General features: G+C 39.9%; 2 protein-coding genes across 2 annotated transcripts in view; both read right to left on the reverse strand.

The window, feature by feature from the left end:
* LOC134003423 (microfibril-associated glycoprotein 4-like) overlaps positions 1–16,656 on the reverse strand; it is a 274,046-nt gene that overhangs the window by 111,930 nt on the left and 145,460 nt on the right. The window lies entirely within an intron of this gene.
* LOC134003809 (neoverrucotoxin subunit beta-like) lies at positions 3,657–7,738 on the reverse strand. The gene is made up of 3 exons (XM_062443159.1): positions 7,690–7,738; positions 7,500–7,565; positions 3,657–5,113 (listed from the first exon to the last, which is right to left on the reverse strand). Exons 1-3 carry the CDS (start codon positions 7,736–7,738, stop codon positions 3,657–3,659), a joined length of 1,572 nt encoding a protein of 523 aa, XP_062299143.1.

The raw sequence follows: 16,656 nt of genomic DNA on the forward strand, positions 1-16,656 counted from the left end.
ACGACAATCAGCAAGTGGAAGAGCACAATGCATTTAACTTCCAACTTCACTGTAATAGCAATGTTGAACTGCTATCATTCACACTTCCTCTCTTATAGCATATTCTTGCTCAGTGGTTTGTCTCGTGGTCTGACAAGAACAAGTCAAATGAAGTAGATTTTTTCCCCTACAAAGATAAACTAAGAGTTACATAACATAAACATATCAGTGATACTATTCCAGCAAGTCTCACAACTATGATCAGTTAGTGGAGGTTTTCTTATCAGGAAATGAATATATTATTTGAGTTTGAGTTAGAGTTTATTTCGATCAGCAAAAAAATTAATAAAACCACAACAACAAAAAAACAGTAACACATCCCTCTAACAACAGGGCTGAAGCTACAAGCTAATAGATGCCCTAACCTTTAAACCATTCATGTAAATATATGTATATACATTAAACCTATACATAAACAAACAAGCATACATGCCATCTACACACATATACACACACCTACATGTACATACTCAGCAAATACCAAGCAAAATAAACATTTGACATTAGTTATAGCTTTTATTATATTTGATGGTCCGTCCTGATAACAACTATCTTAAAATACACGTGTGAGATTATAAGTGATGGGAGTTTCCTGTAATATAAAATGAGTACAAAACACACATTAACCTTCTGTGCTATAAAACTCACCATCCACCACAGACATTTAGCTTACAATGATCTATTTAGTCAAGCTGCAACATGTATTTGCCTACATTGGTGGTATATTAAGGTTATAGGTTATATAAGGACGTAACTGAGAGTCATTTATTGATGATCCATGTACAGGCTGTTGTATCCAAAATACTTGAAAATCTTGTTTTTCAAAGACTACTTCAACATCTTAATAAGTTAAATATTTTATATACACACCAATATGGATTTAGAATGAAACATTCAACTTATATGGCAATTATACTTTTAACTAATGAAATGTACAAAGCTAGAGATAGAAAGGGAAACACTATAGGTATTTTGTTAGACTTATATAAGGCATTCAATACAGTTAACCACAATATTCTCTTCCAGAAACTGTCACATATTGGAGTAAGAAATTATTCACTACTGTGGTTCACTATTTACCAGGCGGGGAGTTCCGGTCCTCTGAAATGATGCCAACGAGGAAGTAACTTAGAACTGCATTCTATCAAAAGGCCACCAGGGGGCGACATCCGTCTCTATACAAGTCAATGGAGAATTCACCAACTTCTCACTTGATTTCTAACCTCAGTAAACGTTTTCAAAATGTGTTTATGGTCTCAATCGCTAGTTTAAAGCCTTCTTCAATGCAGTATGATGTTCATTTGGGACATTTTGGCCTCCCTGATTTTATATGTGACGATAAAGCAGGGTATGCATTAGGGCGTGGCTACGTGGTGATTGACAGGTTGATTGGTTCACAGGTTCAGGAGCGCGGACAGATAGACTGCAGGAAATAGCCGTGAACTTGTCTTTCACGAACATAAAGAGCTTTATGCCATCACTAAGGTAGCAAACAAAGAACTTACCAAGCTACTGTATCTATGTGGTTCAAGTCCAACGAACTATCACTCAATGTTAAAAAAAAAACTAACTTTATTTTAGTTCCAAATCATGTTAACTGCTCTGCCAAAATTGCAATTGATAACATCCCCAATATTCTCAACATACATCAGAATCACCATGGATTAAGAAATAATAAAGTATGAATATAAGATTTATAATGGTGTAAAACAAGTTAGTATTGCAATAAAAGGAATGGTTCTCCCTTTGATTAATCAGTATTTTTAGCACAACATTATGTTTACGCTAAAGCCTTAGAAAATACAAAAGTCAATATACTGCAACCACAAAGTGTGCAAAATGTGGCTCTTACTGCTCCTGTTTAAAACCAACACAGGCTCACATAGTTTACTTTCACCCAGATTGCCGGATAAACATGCTCAGTGAATGTGGTGTTGAAGGTGTGTCAGTGTGTTAAAGGAGACTCTGTAGAGTCAGCAGGACAGTCCAGTTCTTGGTAGAAAAGAGGTTTGCAAAACTCATTCTTGTGCAACATTAAACAGACATCATGTATATGATCCAAACGCATTTATTTACAACAACAAAGCAAAACACACAATCTAAAATATTAGCTAAAATGAATTAACTCTTACCCTAACACATAAGGGATCTAACAAGGCATGTCTATGTATAAGTGTGTGTGTGTGTGTGTGTGTGTGTGTGTGTGTGTGTGTGTGTGTGTGTGTGTGTGTGTGTGTGTGTGTGTGTGTGTGTGTGTGTGTAAATAAAAATAGCAATATGGCTGACACATTTCGCCGTGTGGTTATACAATAGCTACGAACAGACATCGTAACAATAGCACTCAAAGAACAATCTTAAATCAAATCAACGCTTGTACATTGAAACTGATTTAACTAAACAGTCCTGTGCTTTAGCCATGTGCAGAAGAGTTTGGCTCTGAGGCTGAATGATGCCGGCTCTCCTGGGTAGCCAGTGTTCAGTGGTGCAGATCAGAGGGTCCAGGTTTCTGAGGAGGCAACAGATTGTCCCTTTGTTGTAACAGTTAGCAGCTAAATGCTAACTTGCCTTTTCCTGCTGAGTGAGTTCATGGGTGCAGTTCACACCTGGATGCAAGCAACCTAGGACTGTTGGAAATTGAATTTCTTATGGACTCTGTTTGTTAGAGTCTTGAAACATGTGGTTATGTGGTTAGACCCAACGTCAGGATACATCTGCTATGATCCATGTGTCGCCTTTTTGTTTCCCTCAGACAGAACGAGGTAGTTGTTGTTTGGTGTAGTATGTTTGTTTCCAGGGTGAGATGACAGGCATTTAATGGAGAGACCAAAACACAATCTGGTGATGATGAGGATGATGAAAAACCGGCCGGGCCGTTGGTGCGTGTTTTTATTGCAGGAACCTCCCCCGAAGGAACCTCTCCTGGACCTTTTATAGGAGCTAAACGAGTCCCTGCCTCGGGGTCGGCCCCGAAAAACTCCTGGGTGGGGCTTGAGGTTTCCTCAGTGCTTATTGGGTAAAGTCAAAGCGGGATGTGGCGTCAACAGAAAGCGCCAAAATAAGCCGCATTTTGAAAAACCCAGCAGAAGAAGAACAGTAGTAGAAAGCGTCTACACTGCTGGAAAAAAGTCTATAACGTCCACAGCCATGTACACGAACACACAAACCAGAAACGCTGCAACCAACTCAGCTACTCCATGTTTACCTCCTCGTTGTCGTTTTCTTTGTTATGTTTTCGGCGAGTCGCCTCTGTGACGTCACGGTCAGAGTCCGGTGGGTCCTATCAAGTCCTACTCTGCTGGAAACACAACAGCTGAGAGGATGTTCCTGGAAAGGTCCCGCCTCCTAAATTTTACCAGGAACTTCCTTAAGTTCCTGCAGTGGAAACGCGCCTATATTATACAACATTATTATGAACTTTATGTTACATTTTTATTTACAAATCTGCAAAAGTAATGTTTTAATAATAGTTATAGTTCAAAGTTACTGTTTGGCTACAGTTTATAGGCCAATAAATGTTAAAGCTTATTTCTAAGTCATACTCAAAATGAAGATTGTGATTGTTAGAAGTGCAATCAGGTTTCTCAAGGAGAGTAACAAGCACATGGACATGACTCAAACTACAGTAACTCTCTGCTGCCTCTTAGAGCTTTCGCTTCAGGCTTTATGTAATTATCAGCCACCAGAATGCCGTCCTTGTAATGGTAGATGGTTGCTCCTGCGTATTTCTTATTTGGTATGGCTGCTACAAGGAAAGAGAATCTCTTGTTGTTTTTCACGGTTTTGGCCACATCATTGACAGTTTTGATTTTCCTTCTCATTTCGGTCAACACTTCATCTGAGAAGTACCAGTGGTCTTCACTGGCACTTTCTGATTTAAGCAATTCCAAGTAGTTGGTCATTGCAGCAAGGCACGGGTCAGCACTTTCCAGAGAGGTGAAGACAAAGCACAGAGCATCTTCCACACCTGGAGCAAGAACCTCTCTATCCAACTCAGAGTGATTTCGGACAATTTTTGGGTTTGTTCCCATCATGTCTAAACAGGACCTAATGATGTTGATCGCTCTCTCTTTGTGATCCATCCACTTGCTCAGTTTTTCATGACTGAATGGTGACTTGTCTCTGTCTGCAAAGAGGTTTTCTAATGAGCTCTCATCCTGTATGCCTCCACGGATGGAGGGAAGTGTCTTCTTCATGATATCTTGGAGCCCAGAAGTGTAAGATTTGCACAGTTTTTGGAAACTGCTCAGCGTTTTGCGAATCTGTGGAAAATTCTCTGACACGCTGTCTTCCAGAGAATCGTTGCATCGCATTTCTATCTGCCTAAGATCTTCTAGAGTATCTTCAGCTTTATTCACTAATCCAACGCTGATCTCACTTATCACCTCAGCAGCCATTGGGTCTAAGTTCTTCAATGGTGTCAGCCAGACCTTCAGTGGAGCAGCGTTCTCTCCCTTTTCTCCCAGTAGCTTTGGAAGCTCCACATAGGTTTTCACTGCCTCTTCAAACGTTGCTGGGTTGCTTTCAAGTATGAGGTCCCCGTAGAATTTGCAGGAGAATTTGTTTGTCAGGTCTTTTTCTTCATCAGTCAGCTTGATGTCAACTTTTCCCCGAACATTGAATGATGGAATCTTCCTCAGCAAAGCCTCCATGTTGCTCTCTATGCTCTTAGTGCTTCTAGCGTCTAACCTCTTACTGTCAAATACAAAGAAAGCATTTGCTCCATAAAGGATGCCAATGACAACATGTGTTGCAAGGCCGTTCTCAACAGCCTCTGTTTGTTCTGTTTTCAGGTTTGCAACTTGACTCATGGACAACTGCTTGAAGTTGGTGGTAGCTTTGTACTGAAACGTCACTCTGCTCTGATTATTGGATTTCTTCTGATCATTCAGGTACTTGGCAGATCCTCCAACTTCAATCAGTCCACTCATGTAACTGGCCCTCAGAGAAGCTTCAACATCCAGCAGAGAAGACTTGGAATCAATGGAGTCAGACGTCGTAATCTGAAACTCACTGCTGCGCTGAGAGGTTTCAGTTATGTTCTCTTGTAGAGTTGCGTTATCCCACAATGTGAAACCTGCAGAAATGAATCATCAATCATGTGTTAAAGCAGAAAAAACTATATGCTATCATTCAGCCACACGTGGAACTATTATGGATCTTTCAAGAAGTGTGGGAGTATGCTCCGGACTTCAGTTATGTATCTCCAATCTCACAAACAATGTTCTTTTCTCCCCTGATTTCTTGGTTCAAAGTACACTACCGTTCAAAAGTTTGGGGTCACATTGAAATGTCCTTATGTTTTGAAGGAAAAGCACAGTACTTTTCAATGAAGATAACTTTAAACTAGTCTTAACTTTAAAGAAATACACTCTATACATTGCTAATGTGGTAAATGACTATTCTAGCTGCAAATGTCTGGTTTTTGGTGCAATATCTACATAGGTGTATAGAGGCCCATTTCCAGCAACTATCACTCCAGTGTTCTAATGGTACAATGTGTTTGCTCATTGGCTCAGAAGGCTAATTGATGATTAGAAAACCCTTGTGCAATCATGTTCACACATCTGAAAACAGTTTAGCTCGTTACAGAAGCTACAAAACTGACCTTCCTTTGAGCAGATTGAGTTTCTGGAGCATCACATTTGTGGGGTCAATTAAACGCTCAAAATGGCCAGAAAAAGAGAACTTTCATCTGAAACTCGACAGTCTATTCTTGTTCTTAGAAATGAAGGCTATTCCATGCGAGAAATTGCTAAGAAATTGAAGATTTCCTACAACGGTGTGTACTACTCCCTTCAGAGGACAGCACAAACAGGCTCTAACCAGAGTAGAAAAAGAAGTGGGAGGCCGCGTTGCACAACTGAGCAAGAAGATAAGTACATTAGAGTCTCTAGTTTGAGAAACAGACGCCTCACAGGTCCCCAACTGGCATCTTCATTAAATAGTACCCGCAAAACACCAGTGTCAACATCTACAGTGAAGAGGCGGCTGCGGGATTCTGGGCTTCAGGGCAGAGTGGCAAAGAAAAAGCCATATCTGAGACTGGCCAATAAAAGAAAAAGATTAAGATGGGCAAAAGAACACAGACATTGGACAGAGGAAGACTGGAAAAAAGTGTTGTGGACGGATGAATCCAAGTTTGAGGTGTTTGGATCACAAAGAAGAACGTTTGTGAGACGCAGAACAAATGAAAAGATGCTGGAAGAATGCCTGATGCCATCTGTTAAGCATGGTGGAGGTAATGTGATGGTCTGGGGTTGCTTTGGTGCTGGTAAGGTGGGAGATTTGTACAGGGTAAAAGGGATTCTGAATAAGGAAGGCTATCAGTCCATTTTGCAACGCCATGCCATACCCAGTGGACAGCGCTTGATTGGAACCAATTTCATCCTACAACAGGACAATGACCCTAAACACACCTCCAAATTGTGCAAGAACTATTTAGAGCAGAAGCAGGCAGCTGGTATTCTATCGGTAATGGAGTGGCCAGCGCAGTCACCAGATCTGAACCCCATTGAGCTGTTGTGGGAGCAGCTTGACCGTATGGTACGCAAGAAGTGCCCATCCAACCAATCCAACTTGTGGGAGCTGCTTCTGGAAGCGTGGGGTGCAATTTCTCCAGATTACCTCAACAAATTAACAGCTAGAATGCCAAAGGTCTGCAATGCTGTAATTGCTGCAAATGGAGGATTCTTTGACGAAAGCAAAGTTTGATGTAAAAAAAATCTTATTTCAAATACAAATCATTATTTCTAACCTTGTCAATGTCTTGACTCTATTTTCTATTCATTTCACAACGTATGGTGGTGAATAAGTGTGACTTTTCATGGAAAACACAAAATTGTTTGGGTGACCCCAAACTTTTGAACGGTAGTGTATATCATTCAGTAAGGGCCACACTCATGTCATTTTAACAGTTTTGTACATTAATATATCCATCTAACTATCCAAGAAAATGAGTTAGTTTATGACCCATATGTGCATAGGTGGCAGGTCATATCAGTACTTATCTATTATAAGTACTTCCCCAGATACTGTATGTAGAATTCTCTGGTCATGTTCACAGAGAGCATCTATTTATTGTGAAATAGCATTACAAACAAACAAAATTAGTTTCAAACAGATATTTACTGTCATATCTTATTAACATATATTATTAATATAAATTGGAGAAACATAAATATTAAAACTACATATGGTATATTTCACAATAAATGATGTCTTAATGTTTAAATGTGTATAAATGTGAGTTAATCAGACTTACGGGGTTAGAATTCCTTCAGACCTTCAAAACTACTACTACTTGTCTTGTGAGGGCTTTACAGTTTTTAGATAGAAAATGAAAGCATCCAAAATTCGAAATAAATAATACATTTTACTTTTCAGTCCCAGTTCAGTTTTAAAATTCTTTTTGGCAGATTAAGTAATCATCTCACTCCACTGTTGTCTACATGAAGTTTTACCTGGCATTAATTCATCCTGCCGAGCATCATAAAGCATCCCTAAGGTGAAAGGTCGACCCAGCGCCGCTACTGTTATGGTATCTGAAGACTTGTTTTCCAACCTGTTGTGAACATGACACCACATAAATCAAGCAAACACACACATGCCTTAAATATTTGATTAAATTAAGGTAGTATCAGTGCATGCAACATACCTGAGAAATCCCTGGTTCAAGACTGGTAAGGGACTTTTGATGCATGTACAACCCATTCTCTCTCCTCTTTTGTTGTCCTCGAGGCAAAAACAAGAAAGAGAGCCAGCTATCAGCGAATTAGTTTTGTAAATATGTTAAATAAGTTAAATATTGTTAGGAAAATTCTCTCAAAGAGGCACAGAGTCGTTGAAGTTTTGAATGTTTATTCATCTTGCAGCAAGGAGACAAGTCTTACGACAAAGCTGCTTCTTTAGCTGCTTTCTCTTAGTCTGCTTTCGCATTTCCCTGTGAAATGGGGTCAGTTTTCCCTGTGTTTACAGATCGCCACCTTTTTAGGAAGTTGAACTGCTCTAGTAGGGAGAGAATAAGGTCTTTGTGATTAATATCTTCCCCTGTGGAGGTGATCATCTATTCACAGTCTTCCTGTTTTTTTCCCCCATCGTGGGACTAATAAAGGAATATCTTATCTTATCTTATCTTTCAGCTTCCAGGAGGATGTCATCGACGTATAACAGGATTTGACTTCCTTTCAGAGGGAGTGAATTTGGCTAGATTAGCTGACATTACTTGGGAGAAAATGGTTGGAGACTCACAATAGTCTTGTGGGATTCTGGTATATCTTTTCATCTTGTAGGTAAAAGCAAACCAAAATTGACTATTTGGATGAACAGCTACTGAGAAGAATGCATTGCTGATATCTACTATGGAAAAGAATTAGTTTTCTGGTTTGGGACCATTAAGCGGAGTGTGTGGGACCGTAGGGGCCCGTGGAACCACAGCTTTCTTCACTGCCTGTAGATCTTGAACCATTTTCCATCCTACTGATGGTGGAAGCTTCTTCATAGGGAACAGTGCGGTGTTGCAGGGTGAGTCTGGACAATCAATAATCACTCCTGCTTTGAGTAAATCTTGGATAATAGTTCGGATTCCTTCTTCAGCTTCAGGTTTTAAAGGATATTGCCTCTGATGTGGCTTAAACGATGATTTAGGTGTTATATGAACGGGCTCCACTCCTTTAATTAATCCTACATCTGCAGTACCTGTGGACCATAAGTGTTCAGGAATGTCTTTTAGCTTCTCCTCTTGACTTTTCTGAGTAAATACCCGTCAGTATTTTATTTTTCTGCAACCTTGAAGGTGGACTGTTTGAGCATGTGTGGTCCAGTTTAATGTGCGTGAATAAGCCTTTTGGCTGGGGCTATATTCTTCACCTCCCACAGAGGCTTCCTCACATGCAGTCACAAATTGTCCTCGATTCTGCCATCTAACATCTCTGCCTTTTGATATGGAGACATGAGGTGCTTTAAAGGACCTATAGAGTGATTTTATTGTGGGCTCCAGTCTGCAGCTTGCAGCGCAGTTGCCTTTGCCGTCCCAATACAAGCTTGTTAATTGTAGAGTAATCTGTTTGGTTTTGAAAAACGTTTTCTCATAGTCTGGATCTGGCCCTGAGGTGTATTTATTTACATACTGTAGTACAGTGTAGCTGATCTGGGCTCATCAGTACAGTGCCAGGGGCACTTTCTGTTCAGCTGCTTCTTCGAGGGCCGTTGTTATGGAGCTTGGCCCTGATGTGTCCCAATAATTAGGGGTATTTTGGCCTTCAAGAATGAAACATTGGGTCATTCTTTGGGCTTTTAACCCCCTGTCAGTTGGAACTGCAGCTATGTTTAGACTTTGCATCATATCTCTTCCTAATAAGTTGCATGGACATACTTTAGACAGTACTATTTTGCATAGACTTTCCTTTCCTGTCTCTGGGTCTTTAATTTTGATTGGTTCAGATAGGCTTTCTTTGTGGATTTTACCGTTTGCAGCTTTTATAAATATATGTTGTCCAGAACTCTCTGCTTGGAGTATCTCATCAGGGTGAACTACGGTTCTAGATGCCCCTGAATCACAGAGGAATGTGATTATTCACTCCTCCTATGATCACGGTTATTTCTGGTCTTTCCTCATTCTGTAGCTTGAGCTCTAACTCTTGTAACTCTAATACTTCCTCTTCTCCGCCCCCCCGATCTCTTTATTTTATTTTATTCATATGGTCACTAATAAAACAAACATTATATTTCACAGTACAAAGGCAAATAACTGAGCAGGAGAGGAAAGCCCCTTTAGTATAATAAAAATAGCCAAAACATATCAGCCAAATTAATAAATAATCTCCCAGTCATGCTGTGCCTTCCTTGTTCCATTGAGTCTTTCTTTGTCTGCAATCTTTGGCCCAATGCCCCGTTTTCCCACACACATAACATCCCTCATTTTTTCTACTCCTGCTTCTGCCCCTGATCTTTGCCTCTCTGTCTATATCTGTCTCTGCCTTCCCACATGAGGAATATTGCTGTTTCTTCAACGTTTAAGACAAAAGCCTGAACCTTCTTTTTGTTTTTAAAATGTTGTTCCGCATGTCGAGCATAATGTAAGGTCTCAGTCAGTCTTGAGGTCCGATGTGTGACCATATGTTTCATAATGAAGATACTAATTGGTGACAAGCAGCCTTTAAGAAATGCATTTTTTTGAGTTGCTGTTCATATGGGGAGTCCTGGGTCATATCAGTAGTGACTTCTACCCCGTTATGAGTGTCAAATATCTCTTTGAGTCTGTGGAAATAGTGATTCATTTTCAATTCTTCTTTAAATGATTAACATCAATGGTTTTTACAGGTCTTATTTATTTCTAACTTCACTGCCTTTACAGGTCTTGGTTATCATTTTTCTCGAGAAGGTTCCCAAAACTTTTCTTACCTCGGTACCAACGATTTTGTGTCTCTCGGTTTCTACGATCCGGTCACGTTTCCCTCCTCCAGTGGTGGCTGGCCTCTAAAAAAACAGCAATTCAGCTGGAGGTCTTTGTTCAGGAGTCCCGGACGGTTTCAGTCCCGATTCTGGATAGTGGAAGGACCAAGTTGTTAGGAAACTTCTCTCAAAGAGGCACAGAGTCGTTGAAGTTTCGAGTGTTTATTCGTCTTGCAGCAAGGCGACAAGTCTTATACAGCAGTACAGAGTTGTCTGACTAAATACATGAAGCTGTGACAGGCGTGCCTTAGACAATATAACCTTACTATCAAGGTTAAATCACAGGAAACACCGGCTGGGTCTGTGGACTTTTCGGTAATTTTCCAATCCTGATAAGCGGGAGAGGTCAGACAGTTGCTACAGAATACAGACTGTTAAGCTTCGCAGACCGTGCTTTCTTAAGTGTATCAGACATATCAAACATAATAATAGCAATATTTTTCTAACAAATATGAATCTTTTCACCCTGTTTGTCCTGACCTGGTGCAGTCGTGTAGATCTGTAGTCTGATGGTCTGTGATACTGTCCTGTTACTTATATCCTGTTGTCTCTACTACTGATTCCTCCTCCTGACACGCCTCCTGATATGGCTGCAACCTTAGTTTAATTCTGCTGCATTTGTTATCTCACATATAAACCAGAGAAATATGAAGAAAGATATGAGCAGCCACAGGAGCCATGGCATGTTGGAGCCCTGGACTAGATTCTAGATTGGCACTAAACACTAAACAACACAACACTCACCCCCAGGTTACCTGTTGCTGGATACTTTGTGCTGCAGTTTTGGTCACATTTTATTAAAAAATGGCTCCAAAGACTAAAACTGTGCTGTACATCTCTGGAGACTAGTTGCTTGTCAGGCCGACACAACAAGGATTATTGACAACTATATTATACATTTTAATTTTGGATCTGTGAAGAACTCTAGTCAGATCATCTAAATCACCTCATAACCAATGTACTGTATATAATAAAGAGAACAATGTAAACTTTCAAAGTTATATTAAATTCTGTTTTTTTTATGCAGCTGTATGATCATACAGGGTTTCCTCTACCTTTTTTTAAACTGAGGCCAATTATTTAGTTTCAAGTTTGTAATTTCACAGAACGTTATTATAGAAGTGGAAGGTGCTCACAAACTTTTAGGGTGACAATAAACATTAGAATGTGACCATTAAGTGATCTATATCGTGAACACTTTAGAACATACCGTGTTTTTTTACAGTTTCAGTAATGTCTGATTACAGGCTTTCACATCTACACTTGGTATTTGTAGTCTTACATTGTCGTTGGATTTCAATATGAAAATTAGGAAAGCAAAGCTGGTGGACTCAAACCAGTTACGCTGCTTCTCTTGACCTGAAAAGTGTAGAAAGCTCAGTGGAATATTTGATGCTTTTTCTCATAAATGAAAACACATGGAGTCACGTGTTGGAGTCGTAGATGAGATTTAGATTAGCACCCGCATCCTCCTTCAACCTCTGATGCTAAAACAGTAAACACATATTTTTTACATAACATTCTTGCTACCAGAGAAACTAATCTTGCGGCGCCTCCGTGACTTCACTTTAAAAAACAACCTCATCTTGCACCAACCCCCATAACATTAGGCAACCAACTGTATCCTCCATGCTATGGGCCACTCCTGCTTTCCCTGAAAAATGAAGAAGCCTTCTACATGGAGACGTTTATGGAGTATGGCTCCCTTAACCATCTGTTATTTACTTTAATTAGTTGATCTGGATCATGTTCAGCATTAATTTCAGTTTCAGAGAAACTCCACCACTTCTTCAGGTTCATGGTTCTCAAACTAATCAGGGCAACGATCAAAAAGAGATATAATATTAATCACATTTCTAAAATATAAACAGTTGCAGTATATGACTGAGCCACTAAAATGGATATGTCCTAGTTTACTTTTTATAGCCCAGTTATATTATCTGATATTCAGTGATATTATTTATGTATGCTGGTAATTCATACAGTATAGCTCGATTCAGTATTCTGATTAGTTCAACAATCCTGCAGTGTTAGAATTTGCGTAAGCTTGTAAATGAAAGAGTCACAGTCTAGACCTGCTGTGTGTGAAAAGTACCTTGACCATTAGAAGATCTCTTCATAATGTTTACAATGGAAGTGATGGAGGACTAAATCCACAGTCCTCCTTCTGTGTAAACATGGATTTAAAAGTTGATCTGAAGCTAATATGAAGCTTCAGTCGTCTGAATGAGTCAAATCTTCATCTTCTATGTTTCAACGTTACAGTGTTTTTAGTACTAAAGTCTTGAATTTGATGCTAAAAAGACTGTAAATGTGGCAGACTAATTAATACTGAAACTTGAATTCATTCATAAATTCATTCAAGTCAAATTGTTTTATGTCATGAGCCAAGAACTGTGGTTAACTGAGCCAGTCAACCAGTCCAGTCACAAAATACATGTTAAAACTCTGTTTTTATGTTTTAATCAAGATTTCCTCTGAACTGGATTTTCTAACAAACAGGAAACAACCAAGCTGCACACAGTGGTCAACTCAGGACTTCACTTTATTGGTGTTGTTCAGATGTTCAGCAGGTGTTACAGAAATTTGACGATATCACAATCCAGGAGAGCTTCAGCTCTATAAACATCAGCAAGACTCTCAACATTTAAGAACACGTTAAAGACAATGTTGTGACTGCAGCATCAGATCACCACAGTGAGATTGACTAGTTGATATTTTGGCAATATAGATCATTTAAACACATTATCTTTTTACCTTCCGTTTTTTATTTTTTAATGAAAAATAAAACAGCAACAATTTAACCTTAAAAAACAGACAAAACTTTGCCACCACTCACTGCTAATGTCCTTAATGAGAGAGTGGTGTTGCAGTTTCAACAATATGAAATAAAACAAAAACAACTTCAAAATTAAATTGAGTGTCCCACTACATCTGAAAATAAAGATACATAAAAACTTCCTTCCTGCTCCTTTTTGGTTTTTGTCTCCAACTTTACAAGAATAAATGAAACCTTCCTGTACATCTAAGAAGATTTGATGGTAATCTACAGGCATGTAATCACTGACATATTGTATTTACATTACCAGATACCCAAATAATGGCTTTGCATGAGCTTAATTAATGTGTAATGTTGCAAATACTCAATATATTCATACTTCTCTTACAAATAACAGTAATAAAAACAACAAATAGAAAGTAATAAAAACACAAAATCAGATTATGCAATATTTTCTGTGGATGGCACAATGGAGACATGATGTCCTATAAACCATGAAGCCACAATACAAGAATATTCAGTTTTCCATTACAAGTGTTATCAGATGACAATTCACCTCAAGATTCATACCACAAAGATTTAGAGATGCTAAATGCAACATTTGAAAGGTGAGGCAAAAAGGTGAAAAGAAAAGAAAAAAAACATGTTATTTGCTATGAAACAGTGAAAGGTTTAATAGTCAGCGTGAATGTGGCCCTTCAAATATATGAGTATGAGTAGCTGTTTGTATATTTGACCCAGGCGGGGAGTTCTGGTCCTATGCAATGAGGCCAACGTGTGAAGTAACTTAAAACTGCATTCTATCAAAAGGCCACCAGGGGGCGACCGTTTTGGTGTCAAAAGGACTTCAAAAACCTTCCTGTCGTCCTCCCGGGTCAAATTGACCCGGTCTGTTTTGACTGTTCCTTCTTTCCTCCCTTCCTTCCTTCCTTCCTTCCCCCCTACCTTCCTCCCTTCCTTCTTTCCTCTGTCCTTCTTTCCTCCCTTCCTCTTTCCCTTTCTACCTCCCTCCTTCCTTCCTTCCTTCTTTCCTCCCTCCCTTCTACCTTCCTTCCTTCCTTCTTTCCATTCCTCCCTTCCTTTCTCCCTCCTTTCTTTCCTCCCTCCTTCTTTCCTCCCTCCCCCTACATTCCTTCCTTCCTTTCCTTTCTGCCTTTTCCTTCCTTCATTTTCTTCCTCCCTCCCTCCTTTCCTTTCCTTCCTTCTTCCTCCGTTCCATCCTTCCTTCCTCCCTTCCATCCTTCTTCCCTTCCATCCTTTCTTCTTCCATTCCTTCCTTCTTCCTCCCTTCCTTCCTTCTTCCCTCCCTTCCTTCCTTGACTCGAGGACAACAGGAGGGTTAAATAATTGCAACTTTGTTTCAGATAAATCACGTTTTGATTAACACAGATACGACTGATCTGAATCTCGGATCGGAAACAACCAAAGAAACAAAAGATCAAACTTCTGCTGCTCAGGACTCAGAGTTTTAACACTTCACTCCTCACTGACTTCATATCTGGGTCCCAGCCAGCATGTCCATGTGGGTCTCTAAATGTACATAGAACTACTTATTAAATTACTTTATATCTGCACATATTCATATTCATCCAGTGAGGGTTTCTTTTCTCCTAGGATGGTGAAGTCATTATCTTACCCATCCTACGCATGTCTTTACCATCCTAGGAAAAGAAATGGAGGGAGTTATGACATCTAGCAAATCATCTGTGGAGTTTAACAGCTGATAGAAAGTTTAGTTTCTCTGTTGTTCTTCTCACCGGCAGACAAACACAAGAGTTTAAAAACAGGAATTTAACAAAACTAAATGTGGGCTATGTGGGTTCTGAGTGGGCACGGGATTGAACTGGGCACATTTTGCGGGTCCCACATGGTTTCAGTAACATGAGCTGACTGTATGAGCCTCATAAGGGACGTAAGTGGGCCAACAGGGCAAACTGTTTGGGCCCCATATTGTTTCAGTAACATGGGCTTCACATGTGGGAGCCATGTTACTGACACAATATGACTAAATGGGCCCATTTAAGGTCCATTCGGATCCCACTTATGGCGCTTTTCCACTACACAGTTCTAGCACGACTCGACTCGGTTCTTTTTGCATCTCCATCAGGGATAGTACTTGGTACCTACTACTTTTTTAGTATCTGCTCTGCCGAGGTTCCAAGCGAGCCGAGCCGATACTAAATGTGACGTCAACAGACTGCCGGCCACTGATTGGTCAGAGAGTCGCTGGAAGAGTCATGAGCCGTCCCACACAATAATCAAACCCGGCATTTTTAAATACCAACAACAGAGTTACAGAGATTGGTTTCTCTTCTCTTGCTTTGTGTGAGACAGAAAGCCTCATACAGCAGCAAGTACACCATCGCCTCCATGTCCTCCATTGTTTATGTGTTTGTGTCGCGTAGAAAACAAAGTCACAGCAGTTTCGCGGAGCTGTGCGATGACGACCCCGCTCACGTGGAGTAGGAACTATAGTAATGGAAAAGGTTCCTGGAACCGTACCGAGTCGAGCCGAGTAGTGCTAGAACTGTATAGTGGAAAAGCGCCATTACATCACCCAGTTGGATCCCACCTGAAACCCAGTCAGAACACACTTGAACCCCATGTGGGTAAACACAGGAGGGGTCACCATGGAAACTGCAGACAAACCCACTTGGGTCCCATATTTGCCCAAATTGTACCCTAATGGGGCCCACATGGGCACGCTGGCTGGGCCCAGCTTGAGTTCAACAGATTGGTGGAAAACTGACTGTTAATGAACACATCTCATCACAAGGTCCATTTAGTCACTTTACTGGAGCTTTCCATCATATCACAGTTTGCTCAGATGTCATTCAGTTTGTAGATGATCAAATTTCCACTTTTTAAAATTGATTTTTAAAATTAATATAAAAGAATTGAAAATAAAATTAGAATAAAATGAAATTACAAAAGAGTGTTTTTTATATTTAACATAAAAGCCTCCTGATGTCAGTCCTGCATGTCAAACATTTATAAACTTGAAATAAAAACAAATCAGAACATTTCTTCATGTTTACTGTGATGATTGTTTAAAGTTTCCTGTCAGAGAATCGTTCAACATTTGACTATTTGCTTCTTTTCTTCTTCTTCTGAGAGTCAGACGGGAACATTGACACAGCTCTGATGTTTGTACAGTAAATATGAACATTGAACCCGTCAGCCTGGCGCTGTGAAAAGCAGAGCAATAATTAACATGTTACATCTCGTTGTTTAATCTGTACAAAGACTGACAGTGGCGGAGTGGCGGTCAGGAGTTTTCGCGGTCGGCCACCGAGGTCAGGTGGACCAGCCCACATTTAATGTGAGCGGCCGCGAGACGTGTGTAAGCCCTATGTGTTATACATCATTATTCTACTTCAAGGACTCTA

The sequence above is a fragment of the Scomber scombrus genome, chromosome 21 (genome assembly GCF_963691925.1).
Source record: "Scomber scombrus chromosome 21, fScoSco1.1, whole genome shotgun sequence".
Lineage (NCBI taxonomy): Eukaryota > Metazoa > Chordata > Actinopteri > Scombriformes > Scombridae > Scomber > Scomber scombrus.

What these genes read in the sequence shown, in the direction of transcription:
- LOC134003809 (XM_062443159.1), bottom strand. Translation starts at nt 7,738, where the DNA reads ATGCATCAAAAGTCCCTTACCAGTCTTGAACCAGGGATTTCTCAGGTA. An exon ending in ACCAGGGATTTCTCAGGTAT is followed by an intron (nt 7,566 to 7,689) that starts GTTGCATGCACT and finishes CCATAACAGTAG; the next exon opens with CGGCGCTGGGTCGACCTTTC. An exon ending in GCAGGATGAATTAATGCCAG is followed by an intron (nt 5,114 to 7,499) that starts GTAAAACTTCAT and finishes TCATTTCTGCAG; the next exon opens with GTTTCACATTGTGGGATAAC.